The sequence below is a fragment of the Bos grunniens genome, chromosome 15 (assembly GCF_055505025.1).
Source record: "Bos grunniens cultivar Pamir isolate PY7600 chromosome 15, Bosgru_T2T1.0, whole genome shotgun sequence".
NCBI classification, from domain to species: domain Eukaryota; kingdom Metazoa; phylum Chordata; class Mammalia; order Artiodactyla; family Bovidae; genus Bos; species Bos grunniens.
The window spans coordinates 39,298,984-39,320,416 of record NC_141179.1 but is presented as its reverse complement, the minus strand read 5'-3'; the positions used below and the strand labels follow the sequence as shown (position 1 = coordinate 39,320,416).

Genomic DNA, 21,433 nt, shown 5'->3' with positions numbered 1-21,433 from the left:
GGGGGAAGGACAGGGAAGGCCCACAAAACACTGTGTGGGGGGATGGGGCGGATGCAACAGTGGGAAGACCTGAATTCTTGGCGCTATAGGACGCTCTTCTGAGGCTTCTCCTCTTCTGCTCTTCTTCCTTTTCCCCCTCTCCTTCTCTCTCTCCATTTTCTTTTCCTCCTCTTCTTTCTGTACCTCCTCCTCACAGCAGCAACCCTGCCCTTTGAATTTCCCAAATACACCAAGCTCATTTCCACCCCAGGGCCTTTGTATATGTTCTTCTCCATGCGTAGAATGCCCTCCCCCTGATCTTTCTATGGCTCACTCTGTCTTTTATGTCTCAGCTCAGATGTCATCTCTTTAAAGAGGCTTCTCTGACCACCAATTTATGGTCCCCATTACTTTTGCCTGGTTTTATTTTCTTCATAGCCCTGAACCACTCTCTGAAATGATCTTGTTTATCCCCTGCTTCCTCAAGCTAGAATACAAGCTTTATGAGAGCAAAGACTTGTCCTTTCTTATTGGCTACTTTATTGCCAGCACCCAGAACATTGTGTGGCCCTCACAGGCACTAAATCATTATTTATAGAAAAATGAAAGTGTTGTTAAAATCCCAAGAACCCCTCTAAGAGAGAGATGTGAGATCTCCCTCTAAGAGAGCTGGATAGAAGGAAGGGACAGCATTTTTCCCTCTGCCAGACAGAGGTGAGGCCAAGGGATGGGGACAGATGGCAAGGATCTCCAGGCGGTGGCAGCAGAGAGAGAGGATGCTCAGTGCCCTGGGGGTATTGGCTGGAGCCTGAGGGCCGGCAGATGGTCTGGGTCCAGGGTGAAGGCTGTTGGAAGGGAAGGACTGGCAGTCCTGTGCACGGTGGAAAGCAGGATTGTTGATGGCTCAGAGGTGAGGAGCACACAGACAGCAGGCAAGAGAGCAAAGGGAAGCAGCTGCCAGCCTCAGATGCTGACTCTGACTACCTGGAGAAGAGGGCACAGGGGATTGTTGAGCCCTCAGACCTAGACACCAGTTATTAAAGTGACTTTCCCTGAAATCAGCACTTTGTGGAGTCATTTGCGTGGTTTCTAAACCTAGCTATGCGTCAGAATCACTTGAAAAGCTAAATACAAACACACACACACACACATATATATATATATATATCTTCACTGGCCCCACCCTAACAAAAGGTTGGATTCCAGAAATCTATATCCTTTCTATCTTTTTTTAAAGCAAGATGATGAGACACAAAGAGAAGGTGGCGACTTCCCTGTGATTGTGCTTCCCCATCCCCATGTCTCCAAGCCCTACCCCCAGCCTCCTAGTCCCACATACTTTAGCACCAGGTCACTTCACGGCCCTGTCCTGTTACTGTCAACACAGTGGCCAGTGGCATGTCCTTAAAACCGATGACACAGTGGTGGCATTCCCCTGCCTTGGCTGTGAAGTGGTGGGAGGGAAGGGCTGTGAGCTTCCTCTAGGTGACAACACTCACAGATGAGCGGTGCCTGAGCCAGGATGGACTGCATCGTAGTGTACATCTCAGCAGCCAGAGACTGCCTGACGTGTAACTTCTACTCTTCGTTTGGGGCCTGTCTTTTGGAGTCCAGCAAAGTAAGGTTTCCCCTTGGCCATATGGCAGACCTTGAGGTGTTTGTGGAGAAACAGCTGTCATAAGTTCTGATTAAATTGCTTGTTTCTTCAACCGTTCTTTGTAGGACCCTGTTTCTTATTCCCTGCACCTTTGACTCCAGATGTGCTCTGATAGGGAGGGAACGTGGTGGAAGGATTATCTCCCCTGTTCTGGACACTGTGTTTGTGTTAAGCTTGCCAGGTCTCGTGTTCGCTGTTTTGGCAGCTGTGTCATACTCTGGAATCACACTGAGCTTGCAGCCAGCAAAAAATTCCTGAGATTTGATGGGAAGGCTGGCTGCCCTCCTTTCCCTGGACTAGTGAAACTAGTCCTTGAATATCAGCTTTGACATGATTCCCCATTAGACTTAGTCCAGCATGTTTGAGCCCATCCTGCTAGCTGTCAACCATTTATGAATCTGGATTCTGTCACTGAGTGACCTATTCACATAATCTAATTTTGGATCATCCACAATTTTGACAAGCAAGCCTTAGAAGTCTTTGTCTAAGAAGTTGGTAAGAAAGATGAGCAGGTCAGGGCTTAGGACAGAGCATTCTGACCTGCCTTAAAATCTTTCTCTAAAAAGCTGACATCCAATTAAAATAGCTTGAAAGTCAACCAATCTTCTGTTACCTCAATGGCATTTGAATACTAACTGCCACCCTGCTGGTCAACCACCTCGGTTTAGTTACAGATACTGTTTCTTTAGCTTGTTAATGAATCTTACAGTCTAGGTCGAATTACTTTCTTTCTTTGCTCCCAAATTAGTCCAGTCTTTCCACTGCAAGTTACAGGAACAAAGTCTAACTAAAGCAAAAATAGAATTATTGAGCCCTATATTTGGAAAGTCCAAGGGTGGATCTGGCTTCAGGTTTAAATGGATCTAGGGACTTAAACAAAGTTCTCTCTCTTTCTCTTTTTCTCTCCCTTTTCCTTTCCTCTCCATTGTTCCCAGTCCCCCTTTTTTTTTTTTGCCTTCTCTCTCCTTCCATCCTTTATCTCTTGGCTGCATTTTTATGTGTTGACACAGTTTTTCTTACTGCAGATAAACTTGCTCTAGGGAATGCCAGGGAAGGTAACTGTTAACAACCTTCAGCGAAAAGTCTTTCAATCAGTTCTGTAAGTGAAAGAAAAGTGCTTTTCCCTTTAATTCCAAACTGAAAAATTCCAGGGAAGGGTTCTGATAGGTCACATACCCAGGGGAATGGGAAACATTACAATATGGAGGTAAATTGCTTCTATGTCACTTCTGTGACTTGATAGTTCAGGAGGGAGAAGGGGGACAGTGATTGCAGCCCCAAAGATTACATGGTCAGAGGAAAGGGAGATGCAGGTGTCTTTGACAGCATGTGTTAGAATTTCCTTCCCTAGTCTGAATCCCCAGCTGCATTCTCTTGGCTAATATATCTCTGATTCCTCAGGCGCATCCTTCCCATCCATTCCTCTTCCCATCTACATATTGGTAAGCTCAGGACCCATTCACCTGGCCCCCAGCTATTCCACAGTGAGGGAGCATATGGGGGAAAGAATGAACTTCTGTTGAGTTGTTGCAATGTACTTTGTATACCTTATCTCCTTTAGTCTTTATGACAAATGCATGAACTGATAGTGATGATCGCTCTTTTAGAGAGGGGAGGAAACTCATTTATCTTTAAATATATTTTATTAGCAAAATTTATAAATACTTCACATTATAAACATTCATTAATTAGTTGTCATAATAACAATATAAATACTATTAGTGCCATTTTACAGGAGATTGTCAGCTGAGATAATGAGAAGTTAAATAATCAGCCCAAGGTAACACGTAGAAAGCAGAGGGCATGGCAACCCACTACAGTGTTCTTGCCTGGAGAATTCCCATGGGCAGAGGAGCCTGGTGAGCTACAGTCCATGGGGTCCCAAAGAGTCAGACACAACAAGTGACTAAGCACAGCACAGCAACATATAGAAAACAGGAATTTGAACCCCGATCTGTTAGCTACATCCATTATACATCCATATCTACAGCCCTTAAAACCTTAAATATGCATGATCTTTAGTTTTGAATGGGAGGGAGTTCATCTCTCCCTGGGAATGTTGGGAGCATTCATTGAGGAAGATCACCCAAGAGAACAGAATAAGCCAACCCCACCCCATGACTTGCTCACCCTTGCTCACCCAGGATTTGTAATCCTGCCATCGTATTTGCCAACCTGTCAGCAGCATCTTCTCCTGCCTACTCCTGGCTAGGTGGGCTGAACTGCCAGTTTCTAAGTGAGGCATGTGAGTCACAGCTGTCCAGAGCTCCACAAGTTGTGCAGAATCAGGACGGGACCACTATAGCTAATGCAATACTCCAGCAGTCCTTACAGCCAACCCCACGTTACAAGTTAAGGCGGCAGCTCAAGTTCATTGTTGCTGATATGTGGGGCGTGAAGACTGGGCATCTCAGTAACACAGAGCAGGTGGATGGCAGTGGCTGGCCTTGCAATGGAACTGGAATCTGGTTCAAGATCTTCTCATTGACGTTGGGACTGGAAGGGTCAGAAGCCCAGAGGTAAGGTGGGGAGAGTGGCCTAGACAAGATCCAGTAATGACAACGGGTATAGCAGATGCACTGAAGTTGATATTAGAGGGTTGACAAGACAACATTTGAAAGCCAGAAGGTTCTTTGGGAGTTAGGTGGGACTGGAGTTTTCATATACTTAGGAAGGGAGAACTCCACCTTAGGTGGAGATCTGAGGCCAGGCCCCAGTGTGCAGCATCACATATAAATAAGTCCTCATATAAACAAGGCAGGCCAGAGAGGCCCTTGCCACTGAGCTGGTTTTTAGGGAAAGGTTGTAATCCGTCTTCCAGCCTGGTTTTCCTAAAACATAAATTAATATGACATTCCCCAACTCAAACCCTCCATTGTGTTCTTGTCACCTCCACAGTGGTATCCACACTTGTTAGCAACACTTTAAAGATGTTTCAAAGATGCTTCTCCTCTTACTCTCCTAGCCTCTTATAATATCTTCCCTCCCAGCTCGCAACAAATAAAATACAGAATTACTTCTAGTTTCCAAAGCCAAAGCTGGCCCACCATGCCTCTCCCTCTCTCTGAGATGCTGTTGTTCCTCTTGTCCACTGGACAAACTCCTATATATCATTTAATTTGCAGGTCAAATGCCCTTCCTCCATGGTGCTGCTTCTGCTAAGTCACTTCAGTCATGTCTGATTCTGTGCGACCCCATGACTCACCTTTAACTCCCCCCGTAGACTCAGATGTTCCCTCCTCTGGGATCCCAGAGCACGTCACTCATACATCGATAACACCCATCATATAAAAATACCTGCCAATGCAGCCTTTTCTCCCAGCTTTTAGACTGTGTGCTCCTAGAAGGCAGAGGCTAGGTCTTTTCTCGGTGTGTCTCTAGAGACGTAGTTCAAGACAAAATGGGTCTGTGTTCTCAGAAAGTGTACAAGTTACTAGAAGAGACCAGCATTTAACAAATAACTCACAAATATTTAATTGAGATTGGGTGAGAAGTATTCAAGGGGGGAAAAAAGTGTGTTGAAAGGCTATATTGTGTGGGGTTAGGAGGGGCTGAGTGGCCATAATAAGGCTCACTCTCTAGGGTGTGAGGAGCTGCAAAAAGACTCAATTATAAAGACTTATCCAAACCTGCGCAGAACCTGGCCTGTGACTATCAGCCCCAAAGACAATGATCTCCACCTCAGTCCTCTCAGTGGTTGTCCATTGTCACCTACTAGTTTTTCTCTGGAGACTCAGCCTCTGGAGATTGACCCTGAGGACCAGCTTTTTGGTTAATCAGCTTGCTGAGTGTCATGATCTTTATGATCATCATCATCATTTCGGTCATCATCTTCATTCCCAACATCACCAAGACCACCATCATCATCCTTTACAATTTTGAATCCTTTATATATATGCCAGGCTCTGTGGTAAATGTTTATTTAGTCATCTTTACATTCCTAAAGAAAGATAATATCATTAACCCCATTTTTTAAAAATGAGTATCAGGGAGGTTAAATAAGATCATATACTTATTAAGTGGTAGCTCTGGGACTGTAATCTGAAATCTTTGCTTTTAACCAGTTCCCTGTATATGCTCACAGAGTGGCTCCAAATGGACTTTAAAATTTTTTTTATTTTAATCCTTCATAAGCTTTTTTCTTTAATATCCTGGGTCTCTTAATGACCTCTCTCGGGAAGCACTTGGGAGGAGTCATTAGAAGATGCTATTATTTATTGCCAAGCAGTTGTCTTCAGTCAATACTGGGACTCAGAACACGCTGCGCATTTGTTCCTTTGAGGAGTCGTATAATGGGGCTCACTAGAGGGACGGGGATCTCCTCTCTTCCTTCAAATTACAGAGTGTAACACAGTCATAACCACTGATAATTATGGCTTGAAACACCAACTGCAGCCTCCAGAGCCTCCATCTTCTGGACTGTATTCAATAAGGTAAAGTAAAACCTTAGTTTTCTAGAACCTACAGGAATGCATCATTCTGGGAAGCTGTTTATGGGTAGCCCTTTAAGTGCTCTGCACAAATATACAAAAAGATCCATACTTATCATTCAGAAACATTGTTTAATAATATTCTTGTCAAAACAAAATTTTAATACAGAAAAGTTCAAAATCTTGCATCTTGGTGAATCATCACTTGTTGAATATACTTAAGCAACTGGCACCCAGATCAAGAACTAGAAGGACCTGCACTTCAGAAGCACTCCTGTGTCCTCACCCTAGATCAGCCCTGCCTCCCCTTCCCACACTTGAACGCACTGGCCTGACCTCTAGGATCATAGATTATTACTTTTCCTGGTTTGGGACTTCATATAAATGTCATTATACTTTATGTATTCTTTTGTGTCTGTCTACTTTCACTTAAGATTGTGAGATAATCCCTGTTGTTGTAGGTAGTAGTAATTTGTTTATTTTTAACTGAAAGGTTCTACTACAAATGATGCTGCTGTGAATATCTGGTAGGTGTCATTTGGTGCACACATGCCTGCATTTCTGTTGATTTAGGAGAGGCAGTCCTGGGTCATAGGGAATGTATAAGCTCAGCTTCAGTAAATACTGCGGAACAGTTTTCCAGGGAAGATGGCTCATTTTCAGTTCATCAACTGAGTGTGAGAGTTCCAGTTAAGAACATTCGATAATGTTAATCCTTTGAAGGTTATTCAGTCTGGTGGACATGCAGTGGTATTTTACTGTGGATTTAATTTGTATTTCCCCATTGACAAATGAGGTTGAGTGCCTTTTCATATGTTTATTGGACATTTGGGCACCTTCTTTTGTGAATTTTCTGGAGAAGGAAATGGCAACCCATTCCAGTATTCTTGTCTGGAGAATTCCATGAACAGAAGAGTCTGGTGGGCTACAGTCTACGCAGTCGCAAACAGCTGGACATGACTGAGTGACTAACACTTTTTGTGAAGTATTAGTTCATGTGAATTGCTTATTTTCTTACTTTGGGCTGTCTATCTTTTTCTTATTGATCTCTGAGAGTTCTTTATATATTTTAGATAAAAGTTTCTGGTTAAATGTATTGCCAATACCTCCTTTCACACCATAACTTACATTTTCTTATCAAAATTTTGTTTATCAACAGACATTGTTATCATTCCATTTACACATCTTGTTTATCATCAGTGTTTTTAAATGTTCTATTAAAAAAAAAAAAAAAACTTTCCCAGGCCAAGATCATTCATGTTTCATCTTATGCTACTTTCTAAAACCTTTTTGTTTCACTTTTCACATTTAGCTCTACAATCCATGTGAAATTTTGAGTATGATGTTAGGTAAAGACCAAGATCCACCTGTTTATGTACCTTTTAAAAGTTGTGTTAGTTGCTCCCTCATGTCTGACTGTTTCCTAATTGTCACTGAATATATCTTCTTTCCCCCACTGCTCTGCAGTACACCCTTAATCATAAATCAAGTTTATATGTATTTGTGTAACTTTATCTGGACCTCAAACTATTCAATCGGCCTATTTTTCTTTCCTTGCTATAGTACACAGGCTTAATTTCTATAGCTGCATTGTCTCAATAGCTGGTAGTATAAGTCATCCAACTTCGCCTTTCTTTCTCCAGGTTGCCTTATATATTCTTGGCCCTCTGCACATATAAATTTTAGAATCGGCTTGTCAATATCACAAAATCATGCTGTAATTTTAATGTAAGTTGCCCTAAATTTATAAATCAGTTTGAGAAGAATTGACATCTTTACAACACTGAATCTACCAGTCCATGAATATGATTCAGTAAATATAATTACATACCAACTCTGCTATCCACTGTGCTGGGCTAAGATGTGATTCTTACCTTTGAAGGACTTACAAATAGGTAAACAAATACTTGCACACAAAATATTTAATGTGATCATTTCATCGCTGATAAATAATAAGAGCTAATATTTATTGTATCTGTTATCTGCCAACAATGGTTTTAAGGATTTTCATGCATTATTTATGCTTCACATTGATATGGTGAGGTAAATACTGTTATTAGGCCCATTGTATCAGCCAGTTCAGTAGCTCAGTATGTCTGACTCTTTGCGAACCCATGAACTGCAGCACACCAGGCTTCCCTGTCCATCACCAACTCCCGGAGCCTGCTCAAACTCATGTCCATTGAGTCAGTGATGCCATCCAATCATCTCATCCTCTGTTATCCCCTTATCCTCCTGCCTTCAGTCTTTCTCAGCATCAGGGTCTTTTCCAATGAGTCAGTTCTTCGCATCAGGTGGCCAAAGTATTGAAGCTTCAGCATCAGTCCTTCCAATGAATATTTCCTTTAGGATTGACTGGTTGGATCTCCTTGCAGTCCAAGGGACTCTCAAGAGTCTTCTCCAACACCACAGTTCAAAAGCATCAATTCTTTAGCGCTCAGCTTTCTTTATGGTCCAACTCTCACATCCATATATGACAACTGGAAAAACCATAGTTTTGACTATTTGGACCCTTGTCAGTAAAGTAATGTCTCTGCTTTTTAATATGCTGTCTAGGTTGGTCATAGCTTTTCTTCCAAGGAACAAGCATTTTTTAATTTCATGGCTTCAGTCACCATCTGCAGTGATTTTGGAGCCCAAAGAAATGAAGTCTGTCACTGTTTCCACTGTATCCCCATCTATTTGCCATGAAGTGATGGGACCAGATGCCATGATCTTAGCTTTCTTAGCTTACTCCTTTCCCAATTGGAATTTTAACAAGATCCAAGGGAAAAGAGCACCCAGGTCTTGATGGGGCAGTCAAAGGAAACATTACAAAAAAGATGAAAATTTAGCTGATTTCTAAAGAAGTTTGCCAGGAATGGAGGAGGTGGAACATTCCAGGTGTATGAATAGCCAAGTGGAAAAAAATAATACTGTAGGATGAAATGATGGCTTTTCAGGAAACTGCCAGTGAGAGAGTCCCAGGACTGAAATGTGGTGTAGCAGGGAATGGAAATATGGTTGGTGGAGCTTCCCGGAGAGACAGAGTCTGTGGGCCCATCAGTCTATGGAGTTTGAGCTGCAGCCTGAAGTCACTGACTGTGCAGCAGAGACTGCGTGTCTAGCTTAGGTTGGGTTCCTCAGAAGCAGGTATTATTCATTTCCTAGGGTTCCCATGTATAGTACCATAAACCGGTGGCTTAAAACAACAGAAATATATTTGCTCACAGTTCTCAAGGCAAAAAGTCTGAACTCAAGGTGCTGTCAGAGCTGTTTCCTTTTGGAGGCTCCAAGGAGTTTCTTCATGCCTCTCCTAGCCTCTGGCGGCAGTCCTTGCCGTTCACTGGCTTGCAGGCGCCTCACTCCCATCTCTGCTTCTGTCATCACTTGTCATTCTTCCCTGTGTGTCTCTGCATTTCTTTGTCTAAGGACATTGGCCATAGGCACTTGAACCAACGCACTTGGACTTAGGGTCACCTTAATCCAGTATTATGATCTCATCTTGACTAATTACATCTGCAAAGACCCTATTTCCAAAAATGGTCACATTTCCAGAAACCTGAGGTTAGGCTTATAATATACATTTTAGAAGGACACAATTTAACCCAGAACAAATCCTCAGAGGATGACTGGGGTGCAAGTGACTCTTAAAGGAAGTACTCCCAGGGGAAGCCAATAAAGGGTTAGGGACCTGGGACAGGGGAGGAAGAAACCTCACCTGGCCGTGACTCCGGGTGAGCTCTGATCCTGCAGGGCTATTTAGAGATGTCACGTCCTCAGAATCGTCACCTGATGCAAGGGAGCTGGGTCTTTCATGTTTGGCAGAGAAACTCCAGTGCCCTGAGGCTGGTCCTTCAGGAATGAGCCAGCCTCTGGAAGCAAAGGCTCATCAGTGCCAGGGCCACGTACGAGGGCACAAAGGAATTTGAGGTGATATGGGCACAGCCCCTTTATTGTCTGCCTCTTACTCTCTGTTCCCCTTCCTTCAGAAGTGTGTAGGTTGGCTTTGAAGGCCCACCACCCTAACCTAGATAACCTCAGACTGCTCTGGGGCTATCTGTCTATCCCTCAGAGATCTCAGTTCTTTCTCTTGACATCAAAGTCATCAGTTTCTGGGTGCCATTGCTTAGCACCCCACATTTTTTGCTCTTCTCTACTTCATTATGTCTTTTTTTCCCCTCAACCTTTCTTCCTTACTTTCTATCTGACCTTTTATAGACATTAATAGCCAATCTTTGTGGTTATTCAGAAACCTAGGTTCCTTCCATCTTGTGGCTCCAATCCTTCTCCTGGGGTATCAGGGTCCTCTGCTGGATTCCCCTGCATGCAGCAGGCAGAGATGGGAAAAGAAGGATGGAGAATCATGTAGAAAATTTGGAGGGGCCAGGCAGGAAGTGGCATTCATCCTGTCTGTCCATGTTTTCCACCAGCAGGACTGGGACACAAGCAGAACAAACTGCAAGGGAGGCTGGGAATATGTTCCCGCTGAGTGCCCACAAGAAATAGATGTGTTTTGCCACATCCTCAGTTTTCATTCCAATCCCAAAGAAAGGCAATGCCAAAGAATGTTCAAACTACCACACAACTGCACTCATCTCACACACTAGTAAAGTAATGCTCTAAATTCTCCAAGCCAGGCTTCAACAATACATGAACTGTGACTTCCAGATGTTCAAACTGGATTTAGAAAGGGCAGAGGAAACAGAGATCAAATTGCCAACATCTGTTGGATCATTGAAAAAGCAAGAGAGTTCCAGAAAAACATCTACTTCTGCTTTATTGACTATGCCAAAGCCTTTGACTGTGTGGATTGCTACAAACTGTGGGAAATTCTTAAAGAGATGGGAATACCAGACCACCTGACCTGCCTTTTGAGAAATCTGTATGCAGATCAGGAAGCAACAGTTAGAACTGGACATGGAACAACAGATTGGAAAGGAGTACGTCAAGACTGTATATTGTCACCCTGCTTATTTAACTTATATGCAGAGTACATCCGGAGAAGGCAATGGCACCCCACTTCAGTACTCTTGCCTGGAAAATCCCATGGATGGAGGAGCCTGGAAGGCTGCAGTCCATGGGGTCGCGAAGAGTCAGACTCAACTGAGCGACTTCACTTTCACTTTTCACTTTCATGCACTGGAGAAGGAAATGGCAACCCACTCCAGTGTTCTTGCCTGGAGAATCCCAGGGACGGGGGAGCCTGGTGGGCTGCCGTCTATGGGGTCACACAGAGTCAGACACAACTGACGCGATGCAGCAGCAGCAGCAGAAGCAGAGTACATCATGAGAAATGCTGGGCTGGGTGAAGCACATGCTGGAATCAAGATTGCCAGGAGAAATACCAATAACCTCAGATATGCAGATGATATTACCCTTATGGCAGAAAGCAAAAATGAGCTAAAGAGCCTCTTGATGAAAGTGAAAGAGGAGAGTGAAAAAGTTGGCTTAAAGCTCAACATTCAGAAAGCTAAGATCATGGCATCTGGTCCTATCACTTCATGGCAAATAGATGGGGTAACAGTGAGACTTCATTTCTTTGGGCTTCAAAATCACTGCAAATGGTGACTAAAGCCATGAAATTAAAAGACGCCTGCTCCTTGGAAGAAAAGCTATGACCAACCTAGACAGCATATTAAAAAACAGAGACATTACTTTGCTGACAAAGGTCCACATAGTCAAAGCTATGTTTTTTCCAATAGTCATGTATGGATGTAAGAGTTGGACTATAAAGACAGCTGAGCGCCAAAGAATTTTGAACTGTGATATGAACTTTTGCTTTTGAACTGTGGTGTTGGAGAAGACTCTTGAGAGAAACTTGGACTACAAGGAGATCCAACCAGTCCATCCTAAAGGAGATGAATATTCATTGGAAGGACTGATGCTGAAGCTGAAACTCCAATATTTTGGCCACCTGATGCGAAGAACTGACTCATTGGAAAAGACCCTGATGCTGGGAAAGATTGAAGGTGGGAGGAGAAGGGGACGACAGAATATGAGATAGTTGGATGGCATCACTGACTCGATGGACATGATTTTGAGTATACTCCGGGAGTTGGTGATGGACAGGGAGGCCTGGTGTGCTGCAGTTCATGGGGTCGCAAAGAGTCAGACAGGACTGAGTGACTAAACTGAACTGATAAGGAGTTTATGCTGCAAGCAGCTGAGTCTGTCTTGGGCCAATCTATAGAAGTATATAACATTAGAGAACTGTCAAGACGAGTTGCTGACCATGTCCTATTTTTATCAAATTGTGGTTACTAAGAGCGTTCATCTCAGGCTTGGTTGATTCAACAATTCCCAAGGAAGATCACAGTTCAGGTGTTTCAGCAGGTTCTGAAATGTGAGAGGGGGCTGGGTGGCGAGGGTGAAAGTTCATCACTCTACAAAATGAGCCTTTCCCGCCATCACCTGCCCTTGCAGCCCACAGGTCTGGGATGCTGATGAGGGCTCACATTTATCCATTTGACAAATGGAAGGCAGCTGACTCTTGTGCTTATCATCTGCTTTCTTCTTATCTTGCAGTGACGCTTTCGGCTGCCCCTCCCTCCTATTTCAGAGGATTCACCTTAATCGCCCTCAAAGAAAACAGAGAGGGTGATAAAGAGGAAGACCATGCTGGGACCTTCCAGGTAAGAACGCTTCTGGGCTTACCCAGGGTCCTCCATCGTTGTAGTAGGTTGAGGCCAGCTGCAAGGTGAGTGTGCTGCGGAGGCTGATGGAAAGGAGCGGGACGGGTATCTGAACAGGCTTTTTGTGCAATTCCCTTGACCATTGGCCGGGTGGGCCAGGGCCATGGAAAGACCCATAACAGGGTGCGCAGCAGACGCCTCAAGTCTCCCTTAAGGCCGTGGGGCTTGGCCTCCAGGCAGGGCTCTTCTGGGGCTCATGGTGCATTGGGCAGCAGACAGTCCAGTGTGCTGAGAACTTCCAGAACCCTGGCGAGGATCCGGCTGTTTTTCCTGTGCAGCCGCTTCTTGACTGGCAATTCTCAAGTGTAAACGGAACAAGAGCTTAGGATGACCAGACTGGAGGGAGTTCAAAGCACAGGAGAAGGACTATTAAGGGAACGAAGAGATTGATTTATGAGGGAAGATTAAAAGAATTAAACATGCTTTGCTTGGCTAAATGAACAGGGCCGAGTTGAAGAGGTGGTAATGGTCTTTAAATGTCAGTCCTCACAGAGCAGCCTCCTCCAGAGGAGGCCTCATTTGACTTTGTACAAAAGGGCGCAGCAAGACGAAAGTGGGTCAGGAGAAGAAAGGGAATCTCAAAGGCAAGGGCCCTGACAGTGAGTCATATTTCACTGTGCAACATTCTTCCAAGGGAAGTGGCGGGAACATCACCCCCTTTTCAGAGGCTTAGAAAGAGGCCAACGAGTTGTCAGAACACGTCCCAGAAGGACTGGGGCCATCCTAGGAGGAGGCCTGGCCAAATCTGCTGTAACCGTTTCTCATCTCAAATTTCCATTGTTCTGGAATCCATTTTTATCTGGCATTTGCAAACTCAGAGGGGAAAAAAAAGCAACAACGGAGGAAGAATACTTACACCCATAGCTGGCTGCTGGGGATTCTGGTACAATTTGTGGGTTCCATGGAGCACCCAAAATATCTTCCTTGTCCAAAGATATCTTTAACCCCTTATGGGCAGGTTGTAATTTTGAATCCTGTGACTTAAAGAAAAAGACAATGTCCTGTGTTTAGGAATCTGGGCTTGTGGCTGAGTGGGACCATTAATTCCATGCTCATTGTAATGTCCTTCTGTAGATATAGATGGCAGGAACTGTTTTGGAATGTATCTGAAGGAATTACTCAGATACAGTCTGTATTTGTTGGGTACTTACCATATGCCAGGCACTTGGTTAAGTGCTTTACCTTATCTCAGTTTATCTTACTTTACCTTATCTTAGTTTGATTCTATCAGCAACCAAGTAGATCCAAACTATTACACCTATTTCACAGATCAGGAAATTGAAATTTGAGAAATTAAATCCCTTGCCTAAATGGTTAGTAAGTAGTAAGGTCAGGCTTCTCTATCACATGTCTGATTCCAGTGACTAAATGTCTTCCTTATAGTCCTGGCCATGCTCCTGGCATAGGTGTGTTTGGACAATGCATCAGCAAGGTTGTCATTATAGAGAAAGGAAGATTCATGCGTGCATTCAGCCCACAAGAGCACTAAGATGTATCTTCCTTGTTCTTGGAGGTGTGAATGATTTATCAGATTGGGGCAGCTGAGAGATCTAGGCACCTGAGTGTCAGGAGGGATCAAGTTCTAAGAAGGGAAAAGGAGGGGGGGAGGTGGGAGATGGGAAATGTGATCTTAATATTTACTAAAACAAAATTTATCTGCTTTAAAATGAAGCTTAGAAATATATTCCCCAAAAGAGTTGAAAGCAGGGACTTGAACAGCTATGTGCACACTCATGTTCATAGCAGCAATATTAATGACAGCCAAAAGGCAGAAACAATCTAAATATCCATTGGTGGATGAATGGATAAACAAAATGTGGTGTATACATACAGTGAAATATTATTCACCTTTAAAAAAGGACATTCTGACATATGCTATAATACGGATGACCCTTGACATTATGCTAAATGAAATAAGTAGGCACAAAATGACAGATACTGTCTGATGTCACTTATATGAGCTTCATCATCAAGTTTATAGAAACAGAAAGTAGAATGGTGGTTGCCAGGAGATGTGAGAGAAAGGGAAATAGGGAATTATTGATGAAAATGTGTGGAGTTTCAATTAGGGAAGATGAAAAACGTTCTGGAGATGATGCTAGTATAACATATTGAATGTACTTAATCCCATGAACTGTATATTTAAAAATGGTCAAAATGGTAAATTTTGTGTACATTCTGATACACATGCACACACTAAATAATGCCGGAGTTAGGCCAGTGGGGACATGGTTTCTTTCCTTGATGTTATTTTAATTCAGCAAATTGACAGTCTTCTCCAACTCACTGTTGTTTCTGCTTGGCTTAATCTTGGTCCTGGAAACCAGTTGGTGAATACAGGGCCCTGCTCACATTGGGCAGTAAGAAAATATCTGTTGAATGAATAAATGAACAAATTGTTCTTTCTACTAGTGCCCATAACTCATTCCAATTGGGGATTGTTTCAGAACTCTCTATGTATTCATCTTTCCTTCTTCTCTTAGAGCTTCTGATATCCTTTCTTTATATCACAGTGGTTCTCCAAGTGTGGTCTTTGGACCACCAGCATCAGCATCATCTGGGAACTTGTTAGAAATAAAAAAAATCTCAAGCCCCACTCAGACTTTCTGAATTAGAAGCTCTGAGGGTGGGGCCCCCACAGCTTGTGTTTCAGCAAGCCTTCAGGATGAATCTGGTGCAAACTCGAGTTTGAGAACTAATGTTGAAATGAGACGAGGATACAACCTGTCCAGCAAGAACTCCATCATCACATCAACAAATCTGTTGTTTGAGCCTTAACAACATCAAAGTTGGAAACATATAGGAAAAACGCCTCACATACAATAATAATGCTTGCATGCCAGATACTGTTCTAAGTGGTTTACATGTTTTAACTGATTTAATCCTCAGAGTAACACCACAAGATAAGCATTATTATCCTGTTTTTCACAGATGAGAAAATTGTGGCAACAGAGGGATTCCAGTAACTTTATTAAGACCATTCAGCTCTAAGCAATAAAGCTGGGATTCAAACCTTGGTAAATGAGAGTCATAATAACTTTTTAATGGCAGTAGGCTCTATGTCAAGAGCTTTATATTCCTTATCCTACTTAGCTCTCATAGCAACCCTGTAAAGTCAGGATTGTTGTACCCATTTTCTAGATGATGAAACCAAGTCTCCAAGGGACTAAGTAAATTGACCAAAGGAATCTAACATCTTAAGGGGGTGGGGAAGGGATCCTGTTTTAGAGGTTTTCTCCCATTCATCTCCCCACCCCTGCCCTGCCTTGCACGTTCACTTGGGTGCCCAGTATCTTGGAGGTTAGGGAGAAATCATAGCTCATGTCATCTTGCCTCTCCTGCTTCAGACATCGTGGTCTCTGTACTTGCCCCCTTCCACTCTAGCATGAAAGTATTTTCTCTCTGTATCAAAGCTGTCATCTTTAAAGTCATTCATTTATTGATCAGCATTTATTGAGTGTCTCCTTTGTGCCAGGCACTAAGGTAGGCACTGGAGATACAGCAGTGAGAAAAACAGACATCATCCTACCCTAATGGAACTTATAGCATCCTCCTTGTCACTGCGCTTTATATCAACAGGCATGACAGGAAGTCAGCAAGTCATCAGTGGAGACATGAGTAGATGATCAGAAACTACAAATGCTGATATAATTATATATATACACATAGCAATTAACAAATATTTAGAAGTACTTCTTTGTTAACACCCTCACTCCAAATATGCCAGCTTTAAGGACTTAATATCAATGATGAAATCCTAATATCCTTTACTTCTGGTGGAAATGACATTCTTAGTTCTAAAAGTGACTCTAAGAGGTGATGATTTTGCTTCTCAATGAGAGCCCTTACTCAGCGCACAGATTCACTAGGTACAAAAGAAACTTTAAAGCAAACATTAATGCCCCTTTAGACTTAGTAGGGAGAGAATGGGGCTGTCGGGAGAGGAAGGCTAAGGGTTACAGCGCCCCCACCGCCACCCTGGAGGCCGAGGAGAAGGGGGCGGGGCTGCTCCTCTGCTTCCAGCGGCGGCTGGTCCAGCGTGGCAGTTTCGGCACCGCTGAGGGTATCTGTCCCTGGCCGCCAGACGGGAGAGACATGGGAACCTTTGTGATGAGCTAGCTGGGTGTACTCACGGTTAATTGAAAGTGACAAGGAATGCGGCGGCTGGACTGCCTGTACAGAAGTCAAACCCCAATCCTTTAAAATCGTATTGCTCAAAGCAAGTTGCTTCCTGGAATGTTCGTGGCCCAGCCAACTGCCCAGCACTTTCTCCCTCCTCCTTCAGGGCTCTCTGCTCAGACGTCCCTTTCCCGGGAGGGAGAGGGGGGCGCCCCATCACTCTCTTTGGAACTTCACTCCCCCTTCTATCCCTGGCTGAATCCCCTATCCCTCTCCACTCCACTGCCTTTCTGGCCACCTGATGTACCATCTATTTTACTTGTTGACTTGAGTATCACCTGCCCCCTTCCACTAAGCTGTAAGCCCCACTAGGCAGGGATTTTTGCCAGTCTTGTTTGCTACTGTACCCCAGCACCTCATCCTGAGCCCCTCACAGAGTGGGCACTTCAATTAGACAGAATTTTAAGTGCCATATTTATACTAAAATTCAAGCTGCTAATTTGTAATGCCATTGCTTTAGTTTAAAGTCCTGTATGCATCAACTAGTTAATGGAATAGGCTGCCATTCAAAGGAAGAAAGCCTCGTTTTAAAAAGGAATGTGTGCCTAATATTCTTTATCAACACCATACAATCAAATATTTTCTGATAACTAATTATGTTCTATTCTTAATCACCTGTTTATAAAATGTTTTCATCATCTCTTTATTAACAATAAATACTTATTAGTGCCTGATGAGTTCTGAGCCATGTAAGAAGCTCAATGAGTATTCAACACACTTTTCTGAAAATAAAATGCTATTGCAAGCCTGTTTTTAGGAATTCTCTCTTAGTTTATAAGAAAATGTCCTCTTGTTACACTCACCTAAGCTTAATTGTGACCCTTATAAGATTAGAATTTTTAAATCACTATTCACTGCTATAAATAATGGAGAAAAATTATTTTCTTGAATAAAACTTTTTTCCTTATTTGATATTGGTTTACTAGAAGAGATTCCCAGAAGTGCAAAGGATATGGACATTTTTATGTTTTTGATGTATATTTCAAAGGTGCTTTCTGCCTCTCGGCCTCACCCAAATTTTCACTCAGCATTCTCTTCAACAACCTGAATTTGAACATTACATCAGAGTAGCCATAGCCACTGATGTGAAGAGACACATAATATTCCCACATCAGGATTGGGCATGACAGTATTTGGGCAGGTCAAACTGAGAGACTAAATCTAGCAAGATGAAAAGCTAATGGAGAAACACAGCAAGTTACCTGCTTAGATCCAAATAACCTATTGTAGCTGTATGAGAAGAGTGATTCGGATTTATGGTAGCACATTAAACAAACAACATATGTATCTTAGGGTTTTTAGTTGCCCATAAGTTCAGAATGAGTCATTCATGAGATAGGATCTCAGGCTATTATCACAGGAGCATGAACGGGGGAGTTAGATTGTCTTACGGGATTCTTAATCTGTCCTCAGAGAGCCCACAATATTTTTTCTTTTCCTGTAGAGTATACCTTTCTGGTGAATGAATATTACCATATAAAATGTGCAATACTTTCCTTCATTTGTTTATTCAAATATTTCCATAGCATGCAGAGCACTCTACTTTTCCTTCACAGTGGTTATTACAGCTTATGTATTTGTAAGATTATTTGTTTAATATTGCTCCGTCCCACCAAATTGTAGGGATGACCTTATCTATTTTGTTCACTAGTGTATTTCTTTTACTAGCACTGTGCCTGGCACATGGTGGACATTCAATAAATATTAGGTGAGATGAGCTAATAAAAGCATTGATTACCAGCTATGTAAACAGCAACTTACTAGGCCCTGAGCATATTGAGATGAATAATTAAGGCCTAGTACATAGTGTTAGTTAGGAGGTCAGGATCTCCAGTAGAACTTCTCAACCTTGGTAGGTTAGGTACAGTGTTAGAGCACAAACAGTGAGAGCCTAGATATTTATTTCCTTGGATATAGGGGTGATCTCTGGAGAAGGCAATGGCACCCCACTCCAGTACTCTTGCCTGGAAAATCCCATGGACGGAGGAGCCTGGTAGGCTGCAGTCCTTGGTGTCGCTAAGAGTCGGGGACTCGGGACTGAGTGACTTCATTTTCACTTTCATGCATTGGAGAAGGAAATGGCAACCCACTCCAGTGTTCTTGCCTGGAGAGTCCCAGGGACAGAGGAGCCTAGTAGGCTGCTGTCTATGGTGTCGCACAGAGTCGGACACGACTGAAGTGACTTAGCAGTAGCAGGGGTGATCTCATCTGTCTACTCTAGGGAAATGCTATCATTTCTTCCCTGTAACATAAAGAGACTTGTACAGAAAGAACTATATTGCACATACTATTACAATTGCTGCATGTGTGCAAATAAGAAAGCAATCATTTGTAGGAAGCAAGGAGTGAGTGCTAATTTGGGAGAAGAGAAAGGATATTTATAGAGATGGAAACTTTTTTTAATTGAAATACAGTTGATTTATTATGTGTTAGTTTCAGGTGTACAGCAGCGTGATTCAGGTATATATATTCTTTTTCAGATTCTTCTCCATTGTAGGTTACTACAAGATATCAAATATAGTTCCCTGTGCTATAGCTATATTTTATATATAGTAGTGTGTATCTATTAATCCCAAACTCCTAGCTTATCCCTCCCCCTTTTTTCCTTTGGTAACCAGAAAGTTTTTTCTATGTCTATTAGTCTGTTTCTGTTTTGTAAATAAGTTCATTTGCATCATTTATGTTGATTCCACATGTAAGTGACATCATATGATATTTGTCTTTGTCCGAGTTACCTAACTTAGGATGATAATCTCTAGGTAATCTCAAGGCCCATCCATGTTGCTGCAAATGCCATTATTTCATGTTTTTTTATGGCTAAATAATATTCATGTGTCTGTGTGTGCATACCACATCTTCCTTCTTTCTTCATTCATCTGTTGATGGACACTTAGGTTGCTTCCATGTCATGGCTATTATAAATAGTGCTGCTATGAATATTGAGGTGCTTTTTTTTTTTTAATTAGAGTTTCCATCCTTTTCAGATATATGCCCAGGAGTGGGATTGCAGGATCGTATGTTAACTCTATCTTTAGTTTTTTAGGGAACCTCCCTACTGTTCTCCACAGTGACTGCACCAATTTACTTTCCCACCAATAGTGTAGAATTGTTCTCTTTTCCCCACATCCTCTCCAGTATTTGTTATTTGTAGATGTTTTGATGATGGCCATTCTGACTGGTGGGAGGGGATACCTCATTGCAGTTTTGATTTGCATTTCTCTAATAATCAGTGATGTTGAGCATCTTTTTATGTGCCTCTTGGCCATGTCTGTGTCTTCTGTCTTCTTGAGACAGTAACTTTTGAGTTGTCTCTTTGGGTGGTTGAAATTTGCAGGTGGACAAGGGGTGAATGTCAGGGGTTTGTGTGAAAACCACTCTACTTTTTCCTCTCTTTTTTTTTTTTTTTTTAAGTTTAGACCATGTTTCATGTTTATTACTTTCCAACACTAAATTTTGTTTTAGAAAATTCATATGAAGAAACAATAAGTGCTAGACATTTGTTACATTTAAAATACTTATTTTTGGTTGTAGTGAACAATATTTCATTCCTGCCCTCAACTAGTTTAAAGTAGAAAAGCACCTAACCAAATGTAGAACTCAGTACATACTTAGAACTTATAATTTAGTATAAGGGAATTAGAGACAATATACAACATAAATACTTATGTGTTAGGTAAAAAGTGTAATGGGGAAAACTATTGGAATGGATAGATGCCATTTAAAATGGTGGCTCGGGTGAGATACTAAGAAGAAGCGCATTTGGGTAAAGACCTAATTGTTGACAGAGCACTCTTTCCTCTGTTTTAAAACTTGCTCTAGTCGTTCCCTGTAGCTACTTTGACAAGTGTATAGAGCCCAGTGAAGGCACAGTAAATGTTTTTTCGAATGAATGAATGAACGAACCAGAGGATGGATGACATGGTATACTGGCCCCTTCCCTTCAGGAACTCACGGGATGTAAGATGCCTCTGTGAGCTGTGATCCTAAAAAAAAAACATCAAAAGGACATATTTAAAAAACAGTGTCATGACCTCTTCTTCAACACTTGGTTTTTCTTTTTTCAATTCTATTTAAAATCATTTGTAAAAAAGATGAGACGCAGTGTGGCATGTGAGTGCCTGGGCCAGATATTGGTCCTCAGGCTGCCGTAGCCCTGGCCCCTGATTCCTGATACCAGAAAGGACAAAAGGTAATTTCCTTCTAAATGGGCAAGTCCTGAGTCTGGGAACCTGACCACATGCCTGATCAGAACTTGAACATCATTCCTTTCAACAGAGCACACCCTTGTTTTGTGATGGAAATTATAGAAATGATAAATACAGAGCATGCTGCTGCTGCTGCTAAGTCACTTCAGTCGTGTCCGACTCTGTGCGACCCCATAGACGGCAGCCCACTAGGCTCCCCTGTCCCTGGGATTCTCCAGGCAAGAACACTTGAGTGGGTTGCCATTTCCTTCTCCAATGCATGAAAGTGAAAAGTGAAAGTGAAATCACTCAGTCGTGTCCGACTCTTAG

The 21,433-nt window shown here is 42.5% G+C and overlaps 1 protein-coding gene across 2 annotated transcripts in view; it reads left to right on the top strand.

The window, feature by feature from the left end:
- SPON1 (spondin 1) overlaps nucleotides 1–21,433 on the top strand; it is a 357,717-nt gene that overhangs the window by 49,825 nt on the left and 286,459 nt on the right. For both annotated transcript variants that reach the window (XM_086339887.1, XM_086339886.1), the window contains exon 2: nucleotides 12,574–12,680. Coding sequence is in view for 1 of the 2 variants with exons in the window: in XM_086339886.1 (XP_086196012.1) it covers nucleotides 12,574–12,680 (107 nt within the window). In the remaining variant the exon portion in view is untranslated. The remainder of the gene's footprint in view (nucleotides 1–12,573; nucleotides 12,681–21,433) is intronic.